We start from the raw sequence: 22,659 nt of genomic DNA, 5'->3' as shown, positions 1-22,659 counted from the left end.
GTTCCAGCAACTATCAACATGCCTTGCTGATGAGGGTTGATCCTGTTAGCTTCTTCCCTGATAGAATATGGAAATAGCAGCAAAAGCACACTTTCACATACCTTAGAATATTGTATGACATATTGGCTTGGATGAACGGCTTAGGAGAGCGAAACAATCGCACAACCTCTGTGAAATAATGCAATGTGGTAGTCCGAAGTATATCAACAAAACCCGTCTGACACCTAGATATTATGTTGCGGACATGATACCGAAGGAAAGGTTAGGCTGGAGTCAGTAACTATGAAAAAAGGTTATGGTGCTGACAGCCTGAAAGGCTCCAACGGAGCTGAACCAAAACGGAAAGGGCAGGTGCTCTCAGTCCAAAGTGCAGTAGTACATACCCCTTCTGGGGAAGTGCCGGGCATCTGCTTTGCTTTTTTCTAGTTTTATCTCAACCCGGAGTATTCCAACCCATATTCATTGACTTTGTTTGATAGCAATGTCTCTCGGGTTGCCTTCACTAGTGGTAGCTAGGAGCCAAGACTTTCCAAGTCATACATCCATTAATACTTGGTTCTTGCATCACTTTGGATATCCCCCTCAGACTAAGCGTCGTTCAGAAGGCTGCAAACCGATTCCATGGGCTGGCGAATCACGTTTCGATTGGACAATCTGAACCGCTTTCTCCTCAAGTAGACCCCGAACAACCAGATGACGAACAAACTCCAAAGTCCACTCTTGACATCTCCTGTTGGTGGTCTGTGCATGTCAGGCTGGAGCACCGGCAGTGAGGTTCTCAACTATTACTCACGTCATTAACAGGTGCCATGAAATTCTCACTGACACGGGGGGCCGGTATCTGACTGGCTGCGGTTTCAAGATCATCCCTCGGGGCATGGTCTACGAACATACTCCTCTCTCCTGGAGAGTCCGCAATATGGTGAGAGTCGACATATCCAAGCAATGCCGTCTCATATGGCTCTGCGTTTGAAGATAGGGAGTGATTCCGTTTGAACTCGAGTTGATAGCCCATCATAGGCGCACCCACAACGTGTATCGAAGTACCTATAGTGGAACAAGCGACTGACGGAACGAAGATTGAGAAATGGGCACGCTGGCTCGGGCTATTTCGGGATGATACGAGGAGTATTGCTCTGGGAGGCATAACGGTAGTATACGATGGAGTAGAAGAGCAACAACTTTCGGTTGGAACGGTCTATAGTAAACCAGGGTGTTGAGGCCAGTCTGCTAAGTACTTGGGCGATATTCAATATTGCTTCTTAGGGGTTGATATTGACCGCCTGCGCTTGAAAGCCGGCTAGGCAACAACAGCAGATGCATGTCTGATTGGTACCTACTACGGTGATTGTCGTCTGTTGTAGCAGCATGCCACATGTTTTGGGACTTTCCAAGTATATACCTAACTGGTAAAATAAGAACCCAAGTACCTGTTCCAACCCAGCTTCACTTTTCCCTCAAGCGGCCTATTCGGCTATGAAGGATTTGTGAGGGAGTATTCATGATGTGACAAAACACCGAGCTCCTTTCGACTTTGTAAAAGAGGTCAGTCCGGCTACTTTCCTAAAGCGGCCAAGTCAGCTGTTTGCGCCACACAAACACGGCCGCCTGGCTGCCTGAGGCGAGCAAGACAGTTGCTCCGCTGCGGCGCTCAGAAAATTTCCCCCGCCGCGCATTAATTGGCCTGGCCATTTTCCCTCTCGCATCTGGAGCTCGTCTTTAAATTACTTGCAGGTGTCTTTTCCCGGGCAATTCCTCTTTTCCGCTTATATTTCTATCTTGCGCTCGCGCATTCTAGGTAAGATACAAGTGCCCTGCTTGCTTCCTCCATTCTATTCTCCGCATCGCCGTCGCGCGGTTCTCCGTCCATCATTGGCCAAATCGGTCCGTATCATGGTTCTGACGCGGGATTGCACCCTGCCCTCATCTTGGGCTTATTGCCTGTGGCACTCTGCTTTTGACAATATGTAGGAATCACTGACTGATATATTTCAACTGTAGTATAGGCCCTATAAATCAATTTCCTTCCTTATCCCCTTATCCTCCTACAACACAGCTCCGTGACCATGTCCGAAGAGCAAAAGCCCGTCGCCCAGCCCAACGCTGAGGCTGAGAAGGATGTCCAGAACGTCCTCGCCGAGCTGAAGGGCGAGAACGAAGCCCCCGCCAACGGTACTGAGAAGAAGGAGGCCGAAGATGCCGAGGAAGCCCGCATTGTCGAGGCCGCCGCCAAGCTGGGCGAGAAGTCTGAGAAGGCTGAAGAGCAGAAGGAATCCAAGACACAGGAATCTCGCAACGACAACCGGGGTCGCGAGGGCCGCTTCAACCGCCGCAACAACGCCAAGTTTGACCCCTCCACGCAGCAGGTGACGGATGACCCGATCGAGATTCGCAAGCAGGTTGAGTTCTACTTCTCTGACTCCAACCTGCCCATGGACAAGTTCCTGTTCTCCAAGGTTGGCGGCAGCGCCAACCGTTCCGTTCCTTTGGAGCTTCTGCACTCCTTCAAGCGCATGCGCCGTTTCCAGCCCTTCAGCGCCGTGGTTGAAGCCCTCAAGTCGTCCGAGACGCTTGAGCTGACCGATAACGATACCTCCGTGCGCCGGAAGACGCCCCTTCCGGAGTCCGTGTCGCAGACTCACGACCACAACGTGGTCAAGGTGTTCGAGGACCAGGCCATGAGCCGTAGCATCTACGCCAAGGGTTTCGGCGACGAGGAGCCGACTACCCAGCTTGACATCGAGGCTTTCTTCGCCCCCTACGGACCCGTCAACGCCATCCGTCTGCGTCGTGCCTACGACAAGACCTTCAAGGGCAGTGTTTTCGTTGAGTTCGAGTCGGAGGAGAAGCAGAAGGCTTTCCTGGCCCTGGACCCCAAGCCCCAGTGGAAGGGACAGGACCTGCTCATCAAGAGCAAGAAGGATTACTGCGACGAGAAGGTGCGCGAAATTGAGGCTGGCCGCGTGAAGCCCAGCGGCTCTCGTGGACGCGGTGGCTTCCAGCGCGGTCGCGGCCGTGGCCGTGGTGGAAACCGTGGCCGTGACAACCGCGACTGGAGGGAGCGCCGCGCGGCTGACCAGAAGAACGGCTTCAACGACAAGAAGAGTGAGCCCAAGGAGGAGCGCACTGAGGTTCAGAAGGATGCTCGGTATGTATTGACTTCTGCTTCCCCCCGATCACCACCTTCCCTACCCCATGTCTCAAAGCAAATGTATACTAACAAAACACCCCAGCGGTGTCCCCATTGTTCAGAGCACCGCCGAATCCGGCCAGAAGCGTGCCGCCGAAGACGAGGCGAACGGCGACCACCCGGCCAAGAAGGTGGACGCCAAGGAGTAAACGAAATAACGTCATCTAAATCAAAAAAAGAAAAGTTGCAATTCAAACTGTCTATCATCATCAAGGACAACAGTTGCTTATTTATTCGTTGCTTCGAGAGAAAATGGGAATAAGGGATGGGATACAAAAAGCATGACTTTGGCTCGAATTACTACCCCCGGACTTTGAAGACCATAGTACCATAATGGCGTTGTATAATTTCATTATTTTTTTTCTCCTTTTAAGGGTTATTCTTATTGATCGGTTTTCTTTCTTCGGTGGATATTACATTCTAGATACTCGAAATAGAATGTTCTGGAATCCATCTTTACCATTTAGTTTCCTCCTTCTGGCTGGTGAGTATGCCATTGTAGAGAATCCATGACAAGGCTAGAAACAGAACTAGGCAAGTAAAATTGCGACTGGTTATATGATGGAATTGCAATGCTTAGCAGCAGCACCCTATACTAATGCAGTGCACAACTAATGATACCCAGAGCTACATTACTTGAGTTCCTTCCAAGTAGTCGAGATATCGAGGGCAATAGCCAGGTTTGCACATATATTCATCAACTACTGCACGTATAGAACGGTAACATATGTAAAACCATCACTCTTTCAGCCCTTTTTATCCCGATTGCTTATTTCTTCTTCTTCGTCTTATCCACAACATCAATCCACTGCGTCCTCAACCCACGTCTCACCAACGCCGTCTCTAACGCGCGTCGCTGGTCTCCCTGGACAAGCACCTCCATAACGCCCTTCGGCGCGCCAGTAGCCTGCGTCACGCTGGTGCTGCTAGCACACTTCTTCTGCAGCTCTTCGGCCAGAAGACTAGGGATGATGCCGAACACTTCGAGGTTCCAGACCTTGGTGACGGTCTTGGAGCCGGTGCGGCGTTCGAGAATTACGTTGACCTTGGGGGCGGCGCCTGCTTTGGGCTTCACGTCGGAGAGGTTTTGACCGGGCCGTAGGATGACGTAGTGGGCTGTCATGAGGGAGTGGTCATCGATGAGACGCTTGAGGAGGCCGTCGCGGGTGGTCTTGCCGCGGGCGAGAGTGCTTTTGTCATCGGCGGAGGAAGAGGTGAAGATGGTATTGGCGAGGTAGGGGTTGAGGGTGATAATGCGTTTGTTTTTGGGGTCGACGAGCGGGGGATTTTGAGATTGGATGTATTGGTCGAGGTGAGTGGAGATGTCGGTGTACTTGTAGTAGTTGCTGGGGTGGGTGCTGGATAGAGCAGGGAAGATGGTCGGCGTGAGTTTGTTGGTTGGGCGATATACAGTCTGCACGGTCAGGGTTTGGCCGACTGAGGGGTCACCGCTCTGTGTAGATGCGGTTTTGGCGTTATTTGCCTGAGTGGCAGGCTTTCCTGCGTTCTCAACGGTATTCTTGGATGGGAGTCTGTAAGGGATGAACTGTTCAACACGATGGTCGTTGAAGTCCACGTCGAGGATGACGGTCTCTTGGCCGTTGCGGTCTTTGGACTTGACCAGGCGCTGCTTGTCCAGATATTTGATGAACTTTTTCACATTTTTCCAGCTGGTCTTCTTGATTTGATAGTATTGGGCTTGTTTGGCAGTGTATATGGGCAGGTGGGGTGTGATCATGTTTGATATCAGAGCAGATGGTTGGACGGGTAGAGATAGACCGTGGTTGGTAGCAGATGGATTATCTTGCTTGAGCTTGTAGAGGGAGTAGAGGAAGGCCTTTTCGAAAGCCTCGTCAATTTCTTCAAGCGGTCAGTATAGCTACACTCAGGTTGTATTGAGCGAGACTCACCTTTGGTTGTGGGCTCCTTCTCTTCAACTTCAGGTGCCTCCTCCTGCGGGACATCAGGCGCCTCATCTGATGCTTCCTCGCCTCCAGTTGCTTGAACTGCATCGTCACCTCCTACTGCTAGGCCCTGCACGCCCTCTTCAATCTCTCCTACATCTTCGTCCTCTTCCAGTTCATCATCCCACCCCTCTAGATATTCTGGAGCGGGCTGACCCGGCTTGGAAGACGAGCTCCAAGCCCACAACTCATCGCCTTCCCAGTGCAGACCCCGAACAGCATGTCCCTTCGTACCCTGAACCTCTCCAAGTGCAGAGATGTCAATCTCACACACGCCCACAAACAGTGGTACCGTATGCCTGTTCAGACTAGCGACAGCAACCACTGCGCCCTTGACGGCACGCTCGTCGAAAGGCGGGTCATTGGCCAGACCCGGAGTCATCAGGTCTGCTCCTCCGTGCAGTTTCTGCATGACCATTTGTGGAGTATGGAGCAGTGGCACCAGATCTGGGTTGTGCCAAAGTGTATATACCGTAGGGTAGAGGCGTCCATCGGCGCCGGGCCCATGGTCGACTCTGAACCACAGGATCCTTTCGTCGGCCCCCGGATGTGTTCCAACATACACTGTCCCTTGTACTTCGCGAAGCTGGGGCCCGGCGGTCGTAGTGAAGCGTGCGGTCAAGCAATCCTCGGGAAGTAAGGCATTTCGGATGGAGGTGAGGTTTGGCGCCGTTGGGTTGGATGCGCCTGGAGCTGAGTCGTCGCCGCTGGTTTCAACTGGCGCACTTTGCGGGACCTCGATCTTGTAATCTCTGATTATCTGATCGGCAATCTTCCGACGGTCGGAAGACCGCAGGGGAGAAAGGTTCTTGATCTGCGTTTGGCTAGCGTGAGTAATGAGCTCTAAAGGCACGATTGACCTTTCCGTGTTGTGACCGATCCCAGAGTGGTGCGGGGGAGGGGTAACGTACCGTGGGCTTCTTCTTGAACATGATGGAGGAACGAGGGTGCAGTGCTCCGATAGACGAGTATCAAATGGCAATATAATCCATGCAGCCCACGCCAGTAGGAATGGAGGGTCCGGGAGTGGATAAAGGGAAGAAGATGCTATTCGGAGATCTGCTGAGGGGGACGAACGAATGGATTTGACTACCGCAACAACAATCGCCCGCGTGGTCCCCGCTTCCAAGGTTTCAAAACATTCTACGGATACATCACCGACTAACATCATCACTAGCAATCAAAGCGTGAACTCCTTGAGAGTGCCAAAGACCCTTAACGTCCACTATAAACACAATTCAGTTTTCTGTCCTGTATCATGTAGAACGATAGCGGTAGTACCTGCCGGAGAGTCTTACCGAAACCTTTTCAGGTCAAGTCCTGTTGTATACTTCGCCGGCATCTAGGTAGAGCAAAAGCACAAAATAGAGGCCTACTCACCAGTTCTTGGCTCAATCATAATAATCATCGCAAAACCCATCATCCACCGCATAGTCTGACTGGTCATAGCATTCCTCGACCGGCTCACGGTATCTACCTCGCAGTCCTCGTAGTCGTGGTGGCTCTGGTCTCCCTCGTAACCTTCATACTGATCGTGATAGAATTGACTAGTCCTTCCTCCCAAACCTCACATTTTTGCCCAGCCAGTTCTGCTCCCCAGTACTCGCAATATCCCGGGCTGGGTTCGCAACGTCCTGCTTCCTGATCCTCGTAGTGCTCTTGGTAACGTTCCTGCTGCCCGGCCTCCCAATACTCCTGATCATACCGTCTCATGGTGTCTATGGTCGGATTCACTTCACCGTAGTCCTCAAAGTAGTACGCGTTCAATCCATGAGATAACATGAAGTCATGCATGTTGTTAAATTCGGCTTCTTTGATCATTCGATACTGACTCTTCTCATTTGGGGGGAGGAGGGGAGGGATGTCATCCGGCTGCTGAGGTGCGACCTGCGAGGGCGACATGATGGCTTGGGCAGAGAGGGAAAGAAGATGATAAGCAGCATTTTGGATACTCTAATATGAGAGAGAAACTTGAAGGTGGGGAGAGGTAATAGTCTATCCGAAGCAAGGCAGTAAATTACTCTGTAGCAGTCCCTTCCTTTTTGGGTGAGAATCGGTCACCGGGTATCATCATGATTATTGGGGAGGAATCTACCAAGTTAGTATGCTGGTAACCACATCGATAAGGATCATTTGAGCCATTCGGTAGGCTATTGTTGTCCTTATTACGAGCGTCAACAAATAACTACCAACGACTACGGAGAGTCGATTCTATTTCTAGAGCAATACAAACAATGCGCAAGAATACGACAAGAGAACGGTACAGTTGAAAGTCACAGCTTCAATATTGATTTTTTATAGGTACATAAGTGGATACCCGATCCGGAGCGAAAAGAGCATCAGACGGCTGCTCGTGTAGCCGTCAGATAGAATCAAGAATGAATGTCTATATGATCCGAACTTCCACGTCTGGCTGGGCGCTTAGGCGTTGAGGTCACGGGCGTGCTTCTTCTCAGTGACCAGCCAAGAGAAGGTCTCCTTCAGGACGCTGAGGAACTGGTCGGCGCTCAGAGAGCTGAAGTAGCTGGTGAGGTTGTCGCTGGAGACGGCGACACTGGAGCTGCTGGGGGTGGAAGCAGCGGCGCTGGAGCTGGCGACCTGGATGTGGGTCTGCTGGGGGGCGCTGCCAGTGACAGTGACCTGCACAACGTCAGTCGAAGTCTGGTAAGCAGTGGCGACCGCAGTCTGAACGGTGGTTTCAACGTCGGTGACAACGGCAGCAGCAGCAGTGGTGGTGGCGCTTACGGCGGAGCTAGTCGCAGCGGCAGCGCTGGTGGTGGGGGTGGAAGCGCTGGAAGTCGAGGCACTGGAAGTAGTGGCGGCGGCAGCGGCAGCGGAGCTGGTAGAAGAGGCACCGGAGGAGCTGCCAGAAGAGCTGCTGGAGGAAGTGGCGTTGTACATAGCAGGACCGGGGATGTCGTAGGAGCTCAGGGTCTCGTAGATGTTGACCAGGATACCCGGGTCGGTGTCCTTGTAGAGGGCTTCACCCTTGGTGCCGGAGTAGGTGGAGCTACCACTGCCGGTAACCTTCAGGTTGAGACACTGGGGGTAGTTCTGGGCGCCATCCTTGTTCTCAGCGGAGTGCAGGGCAATGATCTCGTGGCGCAGGACGTAGTTACCAGCCTCGAGGGTCGAGGGAATGGTCACAGTCCAGCTGTTGTTGTTGGAGATCAAGTTGTCAGTGGCCCAGGTTCCGGGGACTTCAGTGTCGCTAATGAGGCCGCTCTCGTCGATCTTGAAGAACTCAAGGTCAGTCTTGGTGACATCGGAGCAGTCACCGTTGCAGTTGGCAAGGTAAGTCAGGACGGGACCGTGGTGGCTGGAAGGCCAGTCAGTCCACTGAAGCTCAACAGTACCACCGGCCTTGACGTCAGCGGAGATAGCACCAGGCTTAGCGCTCTTGTGGCAGATGATGTCAGGGTCCGAGTATTCAGAGCCGTCGACGAAGCCAAGGTCAGTGGCTGTGGTAGACCAGGCAATGGTCTCCGGAGGGTCACTCTCATAGGGGTAGGAGGAGACGATGTATCCTCCGTAGTACTCGCCGTCGATGACAGCACCAGACACATAACCGTGGCCAGCAACAAGGGCGGCCGAGCCGAGGACGACACCAGCAATCTTAGCGACAGACATCTTGCAGGCTTTGGGTTAATCAACGCACAGCGTGATCGTGGGTAAGAGGGATCGGTTGGGAAAGAAAGAGTGACGAAGCAAACGGTCTTCAATCAATGAAGCCAGGAAAGGAAAGTAAGAGAATGGATGGTTCTAAGACCCCGGGAAAGAAATGAATGAGAAGCTGATGAGGAGGAAAGGAAGAAAGGTCGAAGCAAGACGTGAATCCAGCGCCTTTATATAATGCTAGCCATGGTCGCCGTTCTATCAAGTCTCCGCCCAGAGCTCAGACCGAACGGTTTCGAACCAGGATAAATGAAAGGTTCACTCCCCGATAGCCATGCTGCAACTAGATTTTCTTGGCAGCTGTCAGGTTCCCACAGAATACAGGGCCGACTGAGACGCGGAATTGATTGGGATAGGGTCGTCGCAGGCGGAGAGTCTGGGATTGATGAAAAGCAGGCACTAGACCACAGACCACAGACACGCCGGTAGGTTCCAGAGTTGGAGGTCGAGACACCCTTGCAGGAGCCAGTTACTACTTAGGCATTAGCGTTGTCCAAAAAGGGGAGACGGAGAGGCGCCGAAAAGGGCGAAGCGGATTTAGCTACTCACCAGAGCAGAAGAGTGGACCGAATCCCGGCGCCCCTCTGGCCGTCCGGCGGCAGTCTGCGACATGGCGAGTTTCAACCTGGAGCTATTCTGGCTCCAACTCCGCCCTGCCAAGAAATGCCATTGTTGCAAGTCCGCCGGAAGTGGCTTGTTTAGGTTATGTCAGTCGTTGAAGATAGAGGAATCCGTTCAATTTGGATTGAATGAAGAGAAGGCATTCAAAGCCGGGGTGAAGAACTGCCATCCAACCATTGTTACAGAGTAGTTCGATAGTCAGTTGTAGTCAGGTGGTATTGCAGTCATAAGCGATCAACCACGTGCGCACTAGTCCCTTTTGAACCCTCGCTCACCTCCCTCAGTGGCTTTTCACTTCTATTATGGGAGCTTCCCCATGTACTGTGTAAAAAGTGGCGGAAAAAAAAAAAAAAAAAGAAAAGAAGCAGCGACAAGTTCAGATCTCAGGTGGAGGGGCGCAATAATGCCACCTGCCACCCAATAGAGATGGTGCCATCCCGTCACATACATAGTGATGATAACTGGGGCCGGGGCCCATCCGACAATTAGATTGAGACCACCGATTTAATTGCAGGGAGGGCCGCATTGGACTTGGTCTTGGCAAAGACATTACGAAGTAGAGTCAAGCTTCCCATGATTGATTCGTTCACCTTCTCAGCTTTGATTAATAGTACTCCCCTTAAAGAGGCTAATAAGCAACAGCCCTGTATTGATTGGATGCAGCCAGCTTCTGCTGTATGGAGTTGGTGTGGATTGCTGGCTAGTCCTTGAGTTGAAAACACATTCGTGGCCGCAAGAGCTCCTTTCGATAGGACCCTAAGGGTCCACGCGCCACATGCAGGGACCGCTATTGCCTCTTGAAGCGCCCGACTTGTCCAGTAGTACAATCCCTTACTGATTCTCATCAGCTTTTGGGAGTCTGGGCGCTCACTGGTGGTAGTCTGTTACTGGTAGATAGGTGGGACCCCTATCCAAGTTGCACCGTTGGGGTCTTCAATCCGAAACACACCCATTGGCGGAGTTCGCTATCCACATGTACCAGCGACCAACCAAGCTTTTTTCTACGACGGCCATCGGTATGCTTGTTTGATAGAGGGACTCCTGTGGAATAATATTTCTCTCGCGGATCTTTTGTATTTTGCCAGAATAAGAATGTCAGGTGTTGCAGATGATATAAACGGTCGTCTTGTCCTAGCTGCGAACCTCCTTGGGACCGTGGCTATTCGCCTAAGCATACTTGAATACTGAACTCCAGCCCCAAATTGAAATGCTTGGGCTGGACATACACTCAATAGGTTTCCTACGCCTGGTTTTAGGCTTATGACTAGCGAAAACTTCTTGTTGTGTATAACCAGCCAGCCATTCAGCGCTGATTCGAAATTCACGTTCCTATGTACTCCGTATGCATAGTATAAATATAGATAATGCGACTTATCATATAACACAAACGTTTATTGAGCGAGGAACCTTGTATTCTTGCCTCGGGATTTTGTCATGCGCTCATCCCGCTCTTACTCTAATCTGTACTACGTGGCGTCACGATCCCTATGTACTTCTGTAGCTTGGGATCTGACTGCGTTCACTGTGCGACATCATGACCTTACATAGATCAGGCGGCTGTTGGTAAATGCAGTCCTTGCATATTTTGAACACAAGGCTTTGTAATATCACCCAACACATCTGCACCCAGCTTTTGAAGGAAAGACTATGTAGGGCATGGCATTTCTATAGCACTGACTCATGTACCGCTTGAAGTCATCGCTTTATGTCAGTGCCATAGAACCTTGAATATATATAGCGATCGATTTACAGTTTTATATAATACTACTGATTTGGACATCAATAAATCAGAAAGACACTATCAACAATAATCTCTGGCACCTATGCCGAAGGGATAAACTTGGAGTGACCGCGAGAGCATCATGTAATTCGCTATGGAAATATAAGGTCTCCACCACTAGCAATCCTATCTGCTTCAGCTATGTGAATGACAGACTTTTCATGAATAGTTGTTTCTCCCTGGAATGGCTGATCGACACCGCTTGGTACAGCTTAAGTATGAATAAGTTCTCTGCAGCTGCAAAGAAAGGAAAGATGACATTGTTGGGGTAATACATCAAATAAAGCAGAGACGTAGGCTTAACCAGCAGTATTTCGCATCCAGGAGATGCGTGATGAAATGACGCTACAGTGTAACTCCGAATCATCCGTCATGTTTCCCCTTATTCCCACAATGCACCCTCGGGTCCCGATCAGACCGCAACCTGAAAAGGTGACGATAAGCGTCCTGACAGCATTCGACCCAAGCTCACCGTGCGGAGCAGATAAGGTGCCAATAAAATCCCAAATTTTGGGCATCTTCGCTTAGCAAATCAAGTCACCCTGGACAATATATTACTACTAATAGTATATTGAGTCTGCATTCAAACAGAACTCACCGCACTCGTTTTCAATGACTGGTCGGTTGTCCTAGATTATCTGACAACAGGTTTTGGGGATGCCTACAAAGGGGTCCATAGAAGAATGCAGGTTTCAGTCGACAAAAAAAGCCAAATTATCTTCGGCAGTCACAACCATTTGGGCGTCCTAAAACAACTGCATGTCCACGCGATGTATGGAGTAATTGCAATGTGCCTATAACGGTACTTCCGCAGCGAAGATCTCACGGCAAGCCGATTTTCACTAGCGCAAGGACATCAAAAGAGAAAATATATATGTATGAACTATACGGAACTTAAGTAGACGGGAAAATATCAAAAGTGCACCGATCTACTGTGGGGGTCTATTTCCTCATGGAGTACTTTCTTGGATGGCTGGTCTTTCGAGGATTAGTACGTGGTGGATGTCCAAGTTGCTGAGAATGGCAAACGCAGATATGCAGTCTGGACCAATTGACGGTGAGAAATGCTCCATAATGATCCGCGAACAAAGCGCCACTCCCCGATCCGCAGAATTGCTCGTCTTTCGTGGCTGATCAAATACCAAGTAACTACGGTAACTAACCAGTATTTATTAGGGAAACGCGCTTAGCACTTGATGAACACCTGCTTGGCCAAGTACTGTAATGTTCCCAATTGGGTAGGCCTGTTTTGAGCGTGTCGGGTTGACGGAGAGGATATCATACAGATGTGTCACAAATGCGGTGCGATCTGACAGGCTTGATCCAATGGCTCGGAACTGAGCCGCCCGCCTACCGTAGGATCAACATAGTATTACATCTCTTGGTATCCGTAATATTCTCAGAGAGATGATCGACTGATGATGGAGGATCGGAGGAGTCAGCATCCACTCACTAAGGCATGGACACGATCTGGTTGCACTATAGTAGTACTATTGACTAGCCCGCTACGCGTGCAGGGACTTGTCCATCAATGACAGACGCAGACACTCCTGGGAGCGGCGACTACCACCGAACTTAAAGGCAATAGTACTTGGTGTAGCTGAATGTTCGGAGTAATAGGAAGGCGCAACTTTTGATCATTAATACCACCTCGATATCACTGGTTGCCGTCTTCGGGCGCCCCTCCCAGGATCGTTCCCCGGCCAATGGAAACTCGGCGGCCTAGTTACTCCGTTCCTGGCCGACATTTGTCCATCTTGGGACTAGCGCCACTCCGGGGCGGCCTCACCGCGACTGTCGAATCCTCGCAAAGCGTCGTTTTACAGCAAAGTGCCTCAGTCAGCAGATAACCCATTGATTCACCTCCCTCCCCTTCCTGTCCTTGGCCTCTCTCTCCCGTCTCCAGGACTCACTTGCCGGTCGGACGCCGTCTCCCGAGTCGCCCTTCACATCTCCCACTCCAGTCCTGTCCTTTTCCTCGAGGTCTTACTCGGATTGACACGCTCACATCTACTACTCTCGAAACTTCTGCGCTCCGACGCCCGGCCTGGATTTTGCACAGTGACTCCCTTTTCCCAACTCTGCCGCGCCTCCGCCTCCGCCCCCCTACGCCAGCCGCCCTTACTCAACAACCCTACAGTTCCCCTTTCAACCACCTTCTGGGAATACACAACTTTCCCCTCCCCTCAATCCGCTCCTAAATTAGACTATCCTGTGTCGCTGTCGCCTCGGTTGATGGACGTGGGGTACTGCTGACGGAGGCAAGAGAATCGCGCCCGCAACTGCGCCCGCCCAGCACATTCCCGTCCGAGTCGGCCGCCCTTTGTCCTGTTGTTCCACCGTCCGCCGTACCAACAATCTGGATTGCAAACACGTAAGGTGTGGGTCGAAAGCAGGCTGTGAGGCACTCTAGGGAGAATTGCAGGCATCTCCCTCTAGTCTTCTGAAGACTGCTGTAAAGGTCAAATGATGGGATCGGCAGAGGCTGCCTCTTCGCCTGCGTTTCCTTTCCTGGACCCGATTGTCGTTGACGACGAGATGGGGAACCCTTACCAGGACGAAGATATGGACTTTCTAGATACCGCGAGGTTGCAGATGTCAGCGGAAAATGCAGGGAGAGACTTTGACGACATATTCTCACGCGCCACTTCATCCCGCCCGGTCGCGGAATCGGAACCATCGTGTCTGTCGCCCTCGGAATTGTCTCTCAAGCGATCGTATCAAGACCAAGATGCGTTGCGACAAGTGAATGTTGTATCGTCTGACTCACCCGCCGAGTCCCCAGATGGTTCTTCTCCTAGCTCTTCCTCCACATCACCGCGGAATCATCTGCGAAACCCGTCTGTGACCTCGTCTGCGTCGGTTGTCCATAGCGAAAACACCGTCATGCCGTTCGGATATGCGACGGAGGATTGGATGAATCCCGACTTGTCATCAGTGAAGGAAGAATCGCTTTTCGGTCTGGATCTTTCCCTTCCAAATCTTGACGGCGCGTTTCCCACAGACACCGATCTTGAATCGAGCAACAAAGCCATGGATGCTGCGTTTGATTTTGAAAGTGCTGCCAGCAGTCCCAGCCCTCTGAAATCCGAGTCTGCGCAACCCAGAATTTCCAAGAGATCAAAATCCCAGATGCGGAGTGTTTCTGGCACTTCAGCCAGGCATTCAGCCTCATCGGTGAGTTCCCGCTCTTCTTTTCTTGCTGCCGTTCTGATCGTGCTCTACTGACACGTAGAATACAGATTAATGGGTCATCTTTCCTTCCTCGCAATACCAAGGAGCCTTCGCCCTTCTCCGTTTCACGAAGCTTTAGTCAGGCCAAGTCGCCACTGGGTCCATGGGGAGGCCATTCACCTTCATCACTTTTGGAAGAAAGCTTTGGTGGAATTAACATGAATGGCGGTTCTCCGCTTACCCCGGGTCTTAATTTCGGACCGAGTAGCTTCCCATTTGGTGTCAACTACGCACCGTCACCTTCTCCAACTACCGTGAAGCAGGAGACGACGCAGCGTCACATGCTAACCGTGCATCCCACCTCCCTCAAATCGCGCGTGGAAACCCAGATTCCTATCAGACTGACTCTCTTCCCGTTGCCGAATGGTGTCAAAAAGTTGCGCTTGCCGAGCCACACTATCTCGAAGCCGAAATTTCTGGCGCCGCCGACTGTTGAACGATCCCCGGAGATTGTGGAGTTGCACACAAGTCTCGTTTGCACAAGTGCGATGCAAGATCAAGAGAAACTGAAGAAGGCGTTTGCCAGAGCAAGAGGAGATAACTCTTACCGTTCATCCAGCTCTAGCCCACGTTCCGCCGAAGACATGCAGGAAGACGATAAGCCACTGGATGGCGGAGAAGTCAAGATCTGCCCTGGTTGTATTCAGCGTGAGCGGAAGCGTGCGTTCAGGAAAAAGCAAAGAAAGCCGGAAGAAGACGAACTCTTCCAGAAGGACGAGGAGAAAAGGGTAATCGTCTTCAACACCAACGAAGTCAAGGAATGGGCCGAGCCATCGAAGAATGCCATGCCAAGCTTTGGCGACGCTCCCATGCCTAATATTCCTCCAGGGGCCATGCAAGTGGAGTTACCAATGCGTATCGCATGCTACTGTAGGCATCAGAATGAGAAGCTTGGGTTTCAGTACGTATACACGGCTCTGCGCGGTTGTGTCATTTTGACATTTTGCTAACTTTTGGTTTCAGAGTCATTTTCACTGTCAAGGATTATAAAGATAATGTTGTCGCTCAGGCAATAACAAATTCTATCATGATTACCGACGACCACAAAACCCATGCGCCTCCCGCTCCACCAGCTCCTGGTCCATCTCCTTCTCTACCGGACGGGACACAGCTTCCGGGCGTTGGCGTGTTCCCATCGAGCCCCAGTGTTGATACAGGCAAATCATCCGCTCCGTCGCAACAAGCAGCTCAGTCATCTTCAGCTACCGATCTGCAGGGTCTGCAGCAAAGATTCAACACTCAATATCTGACGTCAGGCTCCTTCCCCGTGTCCCAATCCTCAACGAACGGCACAACCACCAACACTCAAACGCCTCGGAGTCTTTCTCGACAGACATCGCCAAACGATTTCCAAGGGCCGATGAGCAAGCGTCGCAAACACAGCAACTCCGGGAGGCTGCCATCGGAACTCACCATGACCAAGCTGGAGAACACGCAGTCGTCAGGTAGCGTGTCCAGCTCCTCAGCCCCTAACAACGATCCACCTTTCCCTAGCACTCGCGGGTTCGCATCCCCCGCGGAGAGGCCCTTCGTCACTGCTTCTGCCATATCTAATCAGTTCCCTAACGGACCGCCGACTCCGAACGGCGCAGATACCAATCCCTTTCTTAACACCATGCAACAACAGAGTTTGGACAACTTTATACAGCAGCAATTGATGTCTGCACCGAACTCCGCCCAACCAAGCCGTCCTGGGACCCCTGGGGGTTCGCGCAACAATTTCCAGGATCCAAGTTACAACATCTCCTTGGGACCCAACACGTCCACACCGATGTGGCCACCACTTACCAATGCGGGGAACCGGTTACCCTCAGTCATTCACAAGTTGGTACCTGCAGAAGGCTCTATTACGGGAGGCACGGAGGTTACCTTGCTTGGAAGCGGCTTCTACCCCGGGATGGAAGTTGTTTTTGGTGACACTCTAGCCACTACTACCACGTTCTGGGGTGATAAGTGTCTCAATTGCCTGACACCTCCTGCACTTCAGCCCGGGCTTGTGGCGGTGGTTTTCAAGCATGAACATCCCACCTTCGGTCAAATGCAGCCAGCTCAACCTCTGATGCCGAAGCAACAGCAGTTCTTCCGTTATGTCGATGATCGCGAGCTGCAGATGTATCGCCTTGCTCTTGGTATTCTTGGACAGAAACTCGGCAGTCAAGCAGATGCATTCCAGACGGCTCAGCAGATTATGGGCAGTGACATGAAGGGTGTCTTCAATCTACAAAAGGACTTCCCGGGAGGCTCTGGCGGTGGTCACCAGCGGCAGGTGGCTGGGCTGGAGTCGCAAGTCTCACTTGGTGACCTTGACGGTAGAATATGGAAGTACCTTGAATTCGTCGATCTTGATGACAGCCCGCGCCCACCCAGGTACAATTCGCGCTCTGCGACAGGTCAGACACTGCTCCACTTTGCCGCCTCCTTAGGCCTGACACGGTTCGTGGCTGGTCTGCTTGCGCGAGGTGCCAATCCTGACCTGCAGGATAATACCGGGAACACGCCAATGCACTTTGCGGCTCTGAACGGTCATGCGCATATTGTCAACAGGCTCCGTCTTGCCGGTGCCAACCCTAATGCCCGTAGCATCAGGGGATTCACTCCAGCAGATCTCGCTACGACGTTGCCTGCTCACCAGGCGGCCTTGATACCTGCACGTCATTACCGCTCACGTAGTGTTGGATCACTTTCCTCTTCGCGTCGCAGGCACAGCAGTTCCGCATCGTTACATTCCCTTTGGGACTCTTCATCAGTGTCAGGCTCGTTTGACCATGCTGTTGAAGACTCTGAAGACTCGGAAGACGACGACGATGTAATTGATTATAGCGCCTCCCGCCGGTCGAGTATGCATCACGAGCGACCAGTGTCGATTCCTGGACCTGAGCAGCCAGCAGAGTCAGATGATGCCCGACCGTTTTCGCCTCCGGCCGCCCTTGTTGCTTGGCGTAACCAACTGCAGGCCCAAATCAACCAGTTCCAGCAAAGTGTGGCCAATGCTTTCCCCAATTTGCCTGCGTTGCCGCCTATGCCCGCACTGCCTGACTACCAAGCCCATCCGATGATGCGTCGGATCACCAATTTGGTTCCTCACCGACCCAGCACCTCGCGGTCTGCCAAAGATGGCTGGTGGGATATGCTGACGGGCAATTCCGCCCCTACTGGTACAGAGCTCCCCTCCTATGAGGAACTCTACCCGCACAAAGAGAACGAAGATGATGGGCAAGCAGCGCGTTTGAAGAAGTCGAGTATGCTCCAAGCGGCGACGGAGGCAGCTCTCGATCAGCATTTCGAAGCGCAGGCCAGCACATCGGAGGTCGTCCGGGCCAAGCCAGAAAACGAAGATATAAAAGACATCCGGATTGGCCGGAAGGTGATATCTCGTGAACAGCAGAAGCACCTTCGGGAGCAGCAAGCGCGGCGAATGAAGGGTCTTGGTAGCGATCGGAATCTGTACTTCATCTGGGTAAGTAGGACCGCTCACCAAATTTTTAGTATCTCTTTGGAACCACTGCTAACGATTGCTAGATTCCGCTCCTTCTGCTGGTAATCTGCGCTTGGATTCGGAGTTATGTCCCAGGCATCTGGGAAGGCTTCACTAGCGGCTATGAATTCGTCAAGGCCCAATATGCGCAGCGCGTTTTAGAAGTTGGCCATTGACACTTGTTTTACTTTTACTCCTTTCCTTCATCTGTTTTGAGCTAGGGCGTTCTGTCCTCTGGGTTCGGTAATACAAACGGGGCATGTTTTTTCTTATGTTAAAGAGCTATTGTTCCATAATGACGGGATATGACTGTTTTGATCTCTTTGTCTTGTTTCTGGTGAACTATACTGCCCTCAACTGTTCCTGTACAGATTCCTGTGTGTTTCCTTAGGCGATCTCTTTTCTCTACGGCTTTCTTTCACTTAATGAAGACCAAGTCACGTGTCCTGCAGAGGACTCGTCCCCCATTGTTTTCCATACCGCGCATAGAGCTGAATATATTTTCTACGATCGAGTTATCCCACTATAGACCTTATAGGTACGCCGTAGCAGCTTGGAAGAAGCCCAATTGTAATTACTGCGGGCTCCACCGAATGATGTCGGGGGGAGGTTAGGCGGAAGGAAGCCCACACGCGCGGAGAGAAAGGCGGTCTTGCCGCCCCCGGCCAAAACAACCGCAATACTCCCCATCATCACCGCGGTGGCCGATATACCTCTGCCAATTCCCTCCCCTTACTGCGCATCTAGCTAGGAGTTTGGCTCCCCTTTCTCGGCCAGTCAGGCGGCATGCCCTTTGCGAGTGGCCCCTTGACCCCCGAATAGTGCTCGGGCATCATGGACCCCTCACCCCAGGCGGGCTCGAGCAGTGTCACCGGTAAGGATACCCACCCCCCCCGATGGCTTTCCGATGGTATTCTGGGGTACACATTGCTCACTTCTTCGTTTCAATTCCCAGTCGAGTATACTGACCCCTCCGGCCTATTCCCCACCGTTCAGTCCATCCTTGCAGATAAGCTACCTCTAAAGAACCTCCACTGGAAGTCGCCGACCCGCCCCGTTCGATCCATCGAGTCCCTCCGTATCGGCTTCGTCCCTGCCCAGCATGAATCGGACGAGCGCAAGCCCTCTACCGACACGGCCAGTGCCACCGTGACGCACCGGCGACACCAAATCCCAGGCTTACGCCAGACTCCCTACTTGAAGATCTACTTGCTCCGCTGTGACGACAACGATACCTACAAGGCTACGGCGCGGAAGGCGGTGCGGGACTGGATCAAATCCCATGCGACGACTTCTTCTTCGTCCAGCACAACGTCCACTAGCCAGGAGAAGCACGATGCTTTTGACTGGCTCATTGTACATGTGGTGCAGGACGGAGATGGGGCGGAAAAATCTGCCCCTTCCAAATGGGGTCGCACGACCACCACAGTCCTTGAGAAAGTCAAAGCCGACTTCAACGGAACTTCCAAGTCCTCTACTGTGGATCGCGTGGCCCAATTACGGCTTCCCAAGCAGGGCAGTAATGTGAAGCCACCTGAGCTGGCCGATCAGATCGAAGACTTGGTTGAGAAGCTGAAGAACGCAATTCTGGCATCATTTGACCTTCGCGTGGCGCAGTATGAGGAGGACATCAAAGAGAAAGACTCGCAGCGCAGCTTGCCTGGCTGGAACTTCTGTACCTTTTTCATACTTAAGGAGGGTCTAGCTAGGGGCTTTGAAAACGTGGGGTTATTCGAGGACGCGTTGCTCGGGTATGATGAGCTTGCGGTCGGCTTGGACACTGCGGTACAAGAACAGCTGGAAGGAACTGGAGACCAACATGGGGGAGCATTCCTGACTTACAGCAAGGACTGGAGAGACAAGGCGAAATCAGCTCTGGAGTCTGAAGGAGAGGGAGCACGGAAGGACGAGGGTGAGGGAGATGACGAACCCGAGCCCATTCCGGAAATTGCAATGGATGATTTTCCCATATCTGCAACCAAAAAGCCGTATCGGGAGATGATACTGGCCAGTGACATCTCTATTTTTGATTTCCGCACCTACGTTTTCTCAAGACAATTGACATTACTGCTTAGGGCGGCAAAGGCTCCCTCCTTACTGAGTAAGGAAGCAGAAGCAGATCCACAGTCGTCCAAGAAAGACAGGAAGCCGGAGAACCTACTGCTTCTCTCCGAAGCTTGTCAAAGAGCAACCGAATTCATAAGTCTTGCAGCACGGACGCTCAGGATCGACCTCGAGACGGGACTGGTAGATGTGGAAGCTGCCCGGAAATCAGAGGTGGTGAACAATATTGTATCATCATGGGCGTATGCTGCTGCCTCCCAGGTGCTTTCTCAAACATTTACTCCTGCCCTTACACTTCCTGAGTCCTCACTGCATGCTGTCAACAAGCCAGCAGACGTCGCGACTCATGCCGAGAGCCACCCAGAACTTCCTAGGCGCTCAAGTTCACTTGCGACTTCAGCTACGCCTCAGCCACGGCGTATGACAACCTTGGGCATCTTGCCTCCGGATGCCCTTTCGTCTGTCCATGCCCGACCAGGCTTCGAGGGCCCGAAGCTCACACCCAAAACCGGTTCCGAGCAATTGGCTTCTGGAAGAGCGGAATTGCTCCTCATGGCTCGCCGACTCCTGGAGGAAATCTCTGCAAGATGCGGCTGGAAGGAGACGTGGAATGATCTCCATCTCCTCTTCAATGATCGGGGAGCCGATGCTGGCGATATGGCCGACGTATCGCTTGATGATGAGACTTCACAGCCGGCAGATAAGTCCGGGGATACCAATCTCTTGTCTGGTATCGATCTCCCAGGCTTGAAGCTAGCTCTCCAGTCAAGAAAGGCTTTCCGCGTGCATTATGAAGATCTTACAGATCAGATGTACCGGCATCACATCGCTGCAAATCGGACGTACTCAACCCAGGCCGCACTTGCTGACATGGCCCTTATACGTTACAGACAGAGCGACTATGGAGCAGCAGCATCTTACTTCCACCACATTGCTCCGTTTTATGGTAGTAAGAACTGGGTTGTGCTAGAGGGTATTATGTTGGAAATGTACACCCGGTGTCTGAAAGAGCTGAATCGCAATGAAGAATACGTTCGGGTGATCCTCCGCCTTCTCGCAAAGTTCGCAATTTATACAGAGTCAAATCTGTCGAAGCGTCAGAAGACACTAGATGCGTCACATATCTTTGCGGAAAATGCATTGATTTCTGAATACGTTGAGGAGTTGTTTAAGGCATCCAGTTCTCTCCAAAAAGAAGTCATAGCCCCCATGACTGATTTCTTTGCGGATATCAACGTCAAGCCTGCAATCTTACACTATGCGGACAAGGATGGGTTCCAGCTTCAACTTTACTTGCGATTTTGCCTGGGAAAGCGTATCGATATTGATTCAATCAAACTGCGATTGGTGGGCGCGCACAACGCTCAGAGTAACGAGCATTGGCTAGAGGCGCCTATCAAAATGACCATCAAATCGTCGTCAACGAGGGTGCTGGTGGACTCTCCGGTGAGCACGATTCGCAGCTATGTGTGCTGTCGTTGTTTTGACATCTACTGACTATGTTAGATTACGCTGCAAGGCAAATACTTCGTGGACCGCATCGAAATGCGAGCAAAGAACATTGTTTTCACTTTTGGAGGCGGGAAGCATGCGTCTTTGCCAGTTGGATTCAGGGAGGCAATAGAGGCCGAGGAAGAGGATAGTCGGCCATTCATCTATTGCTTTCCGCCGCCGGACGGCCTTCAGGCAAAAATTGTGTCACCGCACTTTGTCAATCTGGAGGAATTACGGACGATAGAGCTCGAATTCAGTAGTGGATGGAACGACATCAAAAGCGGGACTCTTCGAGTAAGACCTGCCACGGCTGGTCTTCGATTGAGAACTACCGAAACCGAACTGGTAGAGGGCGATATAAAGATCGAAGCCCATAGTGACTCGGGAAACATTGAGTTCTCTCAGTTGAAACCCAACTCGTTTGTTCGGTTCCGGATCCCTTACACGGTCGAGGAACACCACCCGATGCTCTCTGCAAGGGCCGAAGTGGCATACGAGACAGAGAAGGGACGGTTTACTTACTCCTCGGTGCACAACATTATTTCAGGCTTGCCAATCAGTGTCAACGTGCAGGATGTCTTCAAGGATAGTGTGCTATTCTCACGGTTCACCATCAGTCCAGCCATGCTGATTCCGCTCCGGATCTTAAAGTGCCAAATCCCAAGCTCAGACATCTATGAAGTGCAGTCAAGTATTGGCGACTCTGTGGCGCTGAATGTATTTGCCAAACAGCCAGCGTCCTTACTCTACAAGATTCGGCAGCGGCCAGACAGCGTTCCCACTCCGGGAGCAAGACGGTCCCTGCGATTAAGCGTCGATTTTACTTGCGTCGACGATGAATGCCTACATGCAGTCGAGCAGACATTCAAGTCAAGCATTGCAGCTAGCGAGTTTCATCAGTACACGAGTTTGCTCACATCCCACATTGTTGAGACCTTCCGCTCACAGCTGTCGACCTCCGACATGGAAGTTGTCGGCCTCGTCCGGGAGGTGGAAACACTGCAGTATGCGAATGCCCACTGGGAGACATTGCTGAGTGCGTTGAAGGAACCAATGGATGGACTGAAGGCCTGGCTGATGGACTGGCATAAGGTAAGTCACTCGTATAACCCACCGATGGCCCCCTTGCCTCTTTAGTCTAACCCAAATAGAACCACCCGGT

The 22,659-nt window shown here is 51.8% G+C and overlaps 10 protein-coding genes across 10 annotated transcripts; 4 read left to right on the top strand and 6 right to left on the bottom strand.

The window, feature by feature from the left end:
• Positions 1 to 582: 582 nt before the first annotated feature.
• Positions 583 to 1,147, bottom strand: An08g05278 (hypothetical protein; the record flags this gene model as incomplete). The annotated part of the gene is made up of 2 exons (XM_001392608.1): positions 583 to 741; positions 794 to 1,147. 2 exons carry the CDS (start codon positions 1,145 to 1,147, stop codon positions 583 to 585), a joined length of 513 nt encoding a protein of 170 aa, XP_001392645.1.
• A 408-nt stretch (positions 1,148 to 1,555) lies between these two features.
• Positions 1,556 to 1,870, bottom strand: An08g05270 (uncharacterized protein; the record flags this gene model as incomplete). Its single annotated transcript, XM_059749054.1, has 2 exons — positions 1,556 to 1,642; positions 1,808 to 1,870. The coding sequence occupies 2 exons, from the start codon at positions 1,868 to 1,870 to the stop codon at positions 1,556 to 1,558; spliced, it is 150 nt and encodes a 49-aa protein (XP_059604033.1).
• A 196-nt stretch (positions 1,871 to 2,066) lies between these two features.
• On the top strand, positions 2,067 to 3,339 carry An08g05260 (uncharacterized protein; the record flags this gene model as incomplete). The annotated part of the gene is made up of 2 exons (XM_001392606.1): positions 2,067 to 3,148; positions 3,234 to 3,339. 2 exons carry the CDS (start codon positions 2,067 to 2,069, stop codon positions 3,337 to 3,339), a joined length of 1,188 nt encoding a protein of 395 aa, XP_001392643.1.
• A 620-nt stretch (positions 3,340 to 3,959) lies between these two features.
• Positions 3,960 to 6,325, bottom strand: An08g05250 (uncharacterized protein; the record flags this gene model as incomplete). The annotated part of the gene is made up of 2 exons (XM_059749053.1): positions 3,960 to 5,050; positions 5,209 to 6,325. The coding sequence occupies 2 exons, from the start codon at positions 6,323 to 6,325 to the stop codon at positions 3,960 to 3,962; spliced, it is 2,208 nt and encodes a 735-aa protein (XP_059604032.1).
• Positions 6,326 to 6,369: 44 nt separating this feature from the next.
• An08g05240 (hypothetical protein) lies at positions 6,370 to 7,056 on the bottom strand (the record flags this gene model as incomplete). Its single annotated transcript, XM_059749052.1, has 3 exons — positions 6,370 to 6,458; positions 6,535 to 6,682; positions 6,721 to 7,056. The coding sequence occupies 3 exons, from the start codon at positions 7,054 to 7,056 to the stop codon at positions 6,370 to 6,372; spliced, it is 573 nt and encodes a 190-aa protein (XP_059604031.1).
• A 519-nt stretch (positions 7,057 to 7,575) lies between these two features.
• On the bottom strand, positions 7,576 to 8,784 carry An08g05230 (uncharacterized protein; the record flags this gene model as incomplete). Its single annotated transcript, XM_001392603.3, has 1 exon — positions 7,576 to 8,784. The coding sequence occupies one exon, from the start codon at positions 8,782 to 8,784 to the stop codon at positions 7,576 to 7,578; it is 1,209 nt and encodes a 402-aa protein (XP_001392640.1).
• A 231-nt stretch (positions 8,785 to 9,015) lies between these two features.
• An08g05220 (hypothetical protein) lies at positions 9,016 to 10,638 on the top strand (the record flags this gene model as incomplete). The annotated part of the gene is made up of 7 exons (XM_059749051.1): positions 9,016 to 9,061; positions 9,137 to 9,254; positions 9,382 to 9,636; positions 9,969 to 10,125; positions 10,203 to 10,268; positions 10,349 to 10,466; positions 10,559 to 10,638. The coding sequence occupies 7 exons, from the start codon at positions 9,016 to 9,018 to the stop codon at positions 10,636 to 10,638; spliced, it is 840 nt and encodes a 279-aa protein (XP_059604030.1).
• Positions 10,639 to 11,322: 684 nt separating this feature from the next.
• Positions 11,323 to 13,531, bottom strand: An08g05210 (hypothetical protein; the record flags this gene model as incomplete). Its single annotated transcript, XM_059749050.1, has 8 exons — positions 11,323 to 11,441; positions 11,535 to 11,753; positions 12,226 to 12,360; positions 12,435 to 12,580; positions 12,740 to 12,860; positions 12,977 to 13,117; positions 13,221 to 13,389; positions 13,472 to 13,531. The coding sequence occupies 8 exons, from the start codon at positions 13,529 to 13,531 to the stop codon at positions 11,323 to 11,325; spliced, it is 1,110 nt and encodes a 369-aa protein (XP_059604029.1).
• A 732-nt stretch (positions 13,532 to 14,263) lies between these two features.
• On the top strand, positions 14,264 to 18,115 carry An08g05200 (uncharacterized protein; the record flags this gene model as incomplete). Its single annotated transcript, XM_059749049.1, has 5 exons — positions 14,264 to 14,322; positions 14,388 to 15,365; positions 15,428 to 15,681; positions 15,910 to 17,921; positions 17,984 to 18,115. 5 exons carry the CDS (start codon positions 14,264 to 14,266, stop codon positions 18,113 to 18,115), a joined length of 3,435 nt encoding a protein of 1,144 aa, XP_059604028.1.
• Positions 18,116 to 18,773: 658 nt separating this feature from the next.
• An08g05190 (uncharacterized protein) lies at positions 18,774 to 22,634 on the top strand (the record flags this gene model as incomplete). Its single annotated transcript, XM_059749048.1, has 3 exons — positions 18,774 to 19,080; positions 19,117 to 21,480; positions 21,583 to 22,634. 3 exons carry the CDS (start codon positions 18,774 to 18,776, stop codon positions 22,632 to 22,634), a joined length of 3,723 nt encoding a protein of 1,240 aa, XP_059604027.1.
• Between the last annotated feature and the right edge of the window lie 25 nt (positions 22,635 to 22,659).

The sequence above is a fragment of the Aspergillus niger genome, assembly GCF_000002855.4.
Source record: "Aspergillus niger supercontig An08".
Lineage (NCBI taxonomy): Eukaryota > Fungi > Ascomycota > Eurotiomycetes > Eurotiales > Aspergillaceae > Aspergillus > Aspergillus niger.
Note: the sequence above shows the minus strand (reverse complement) of the source record. Positions and strands in the feature narration are given on the sequence as shown.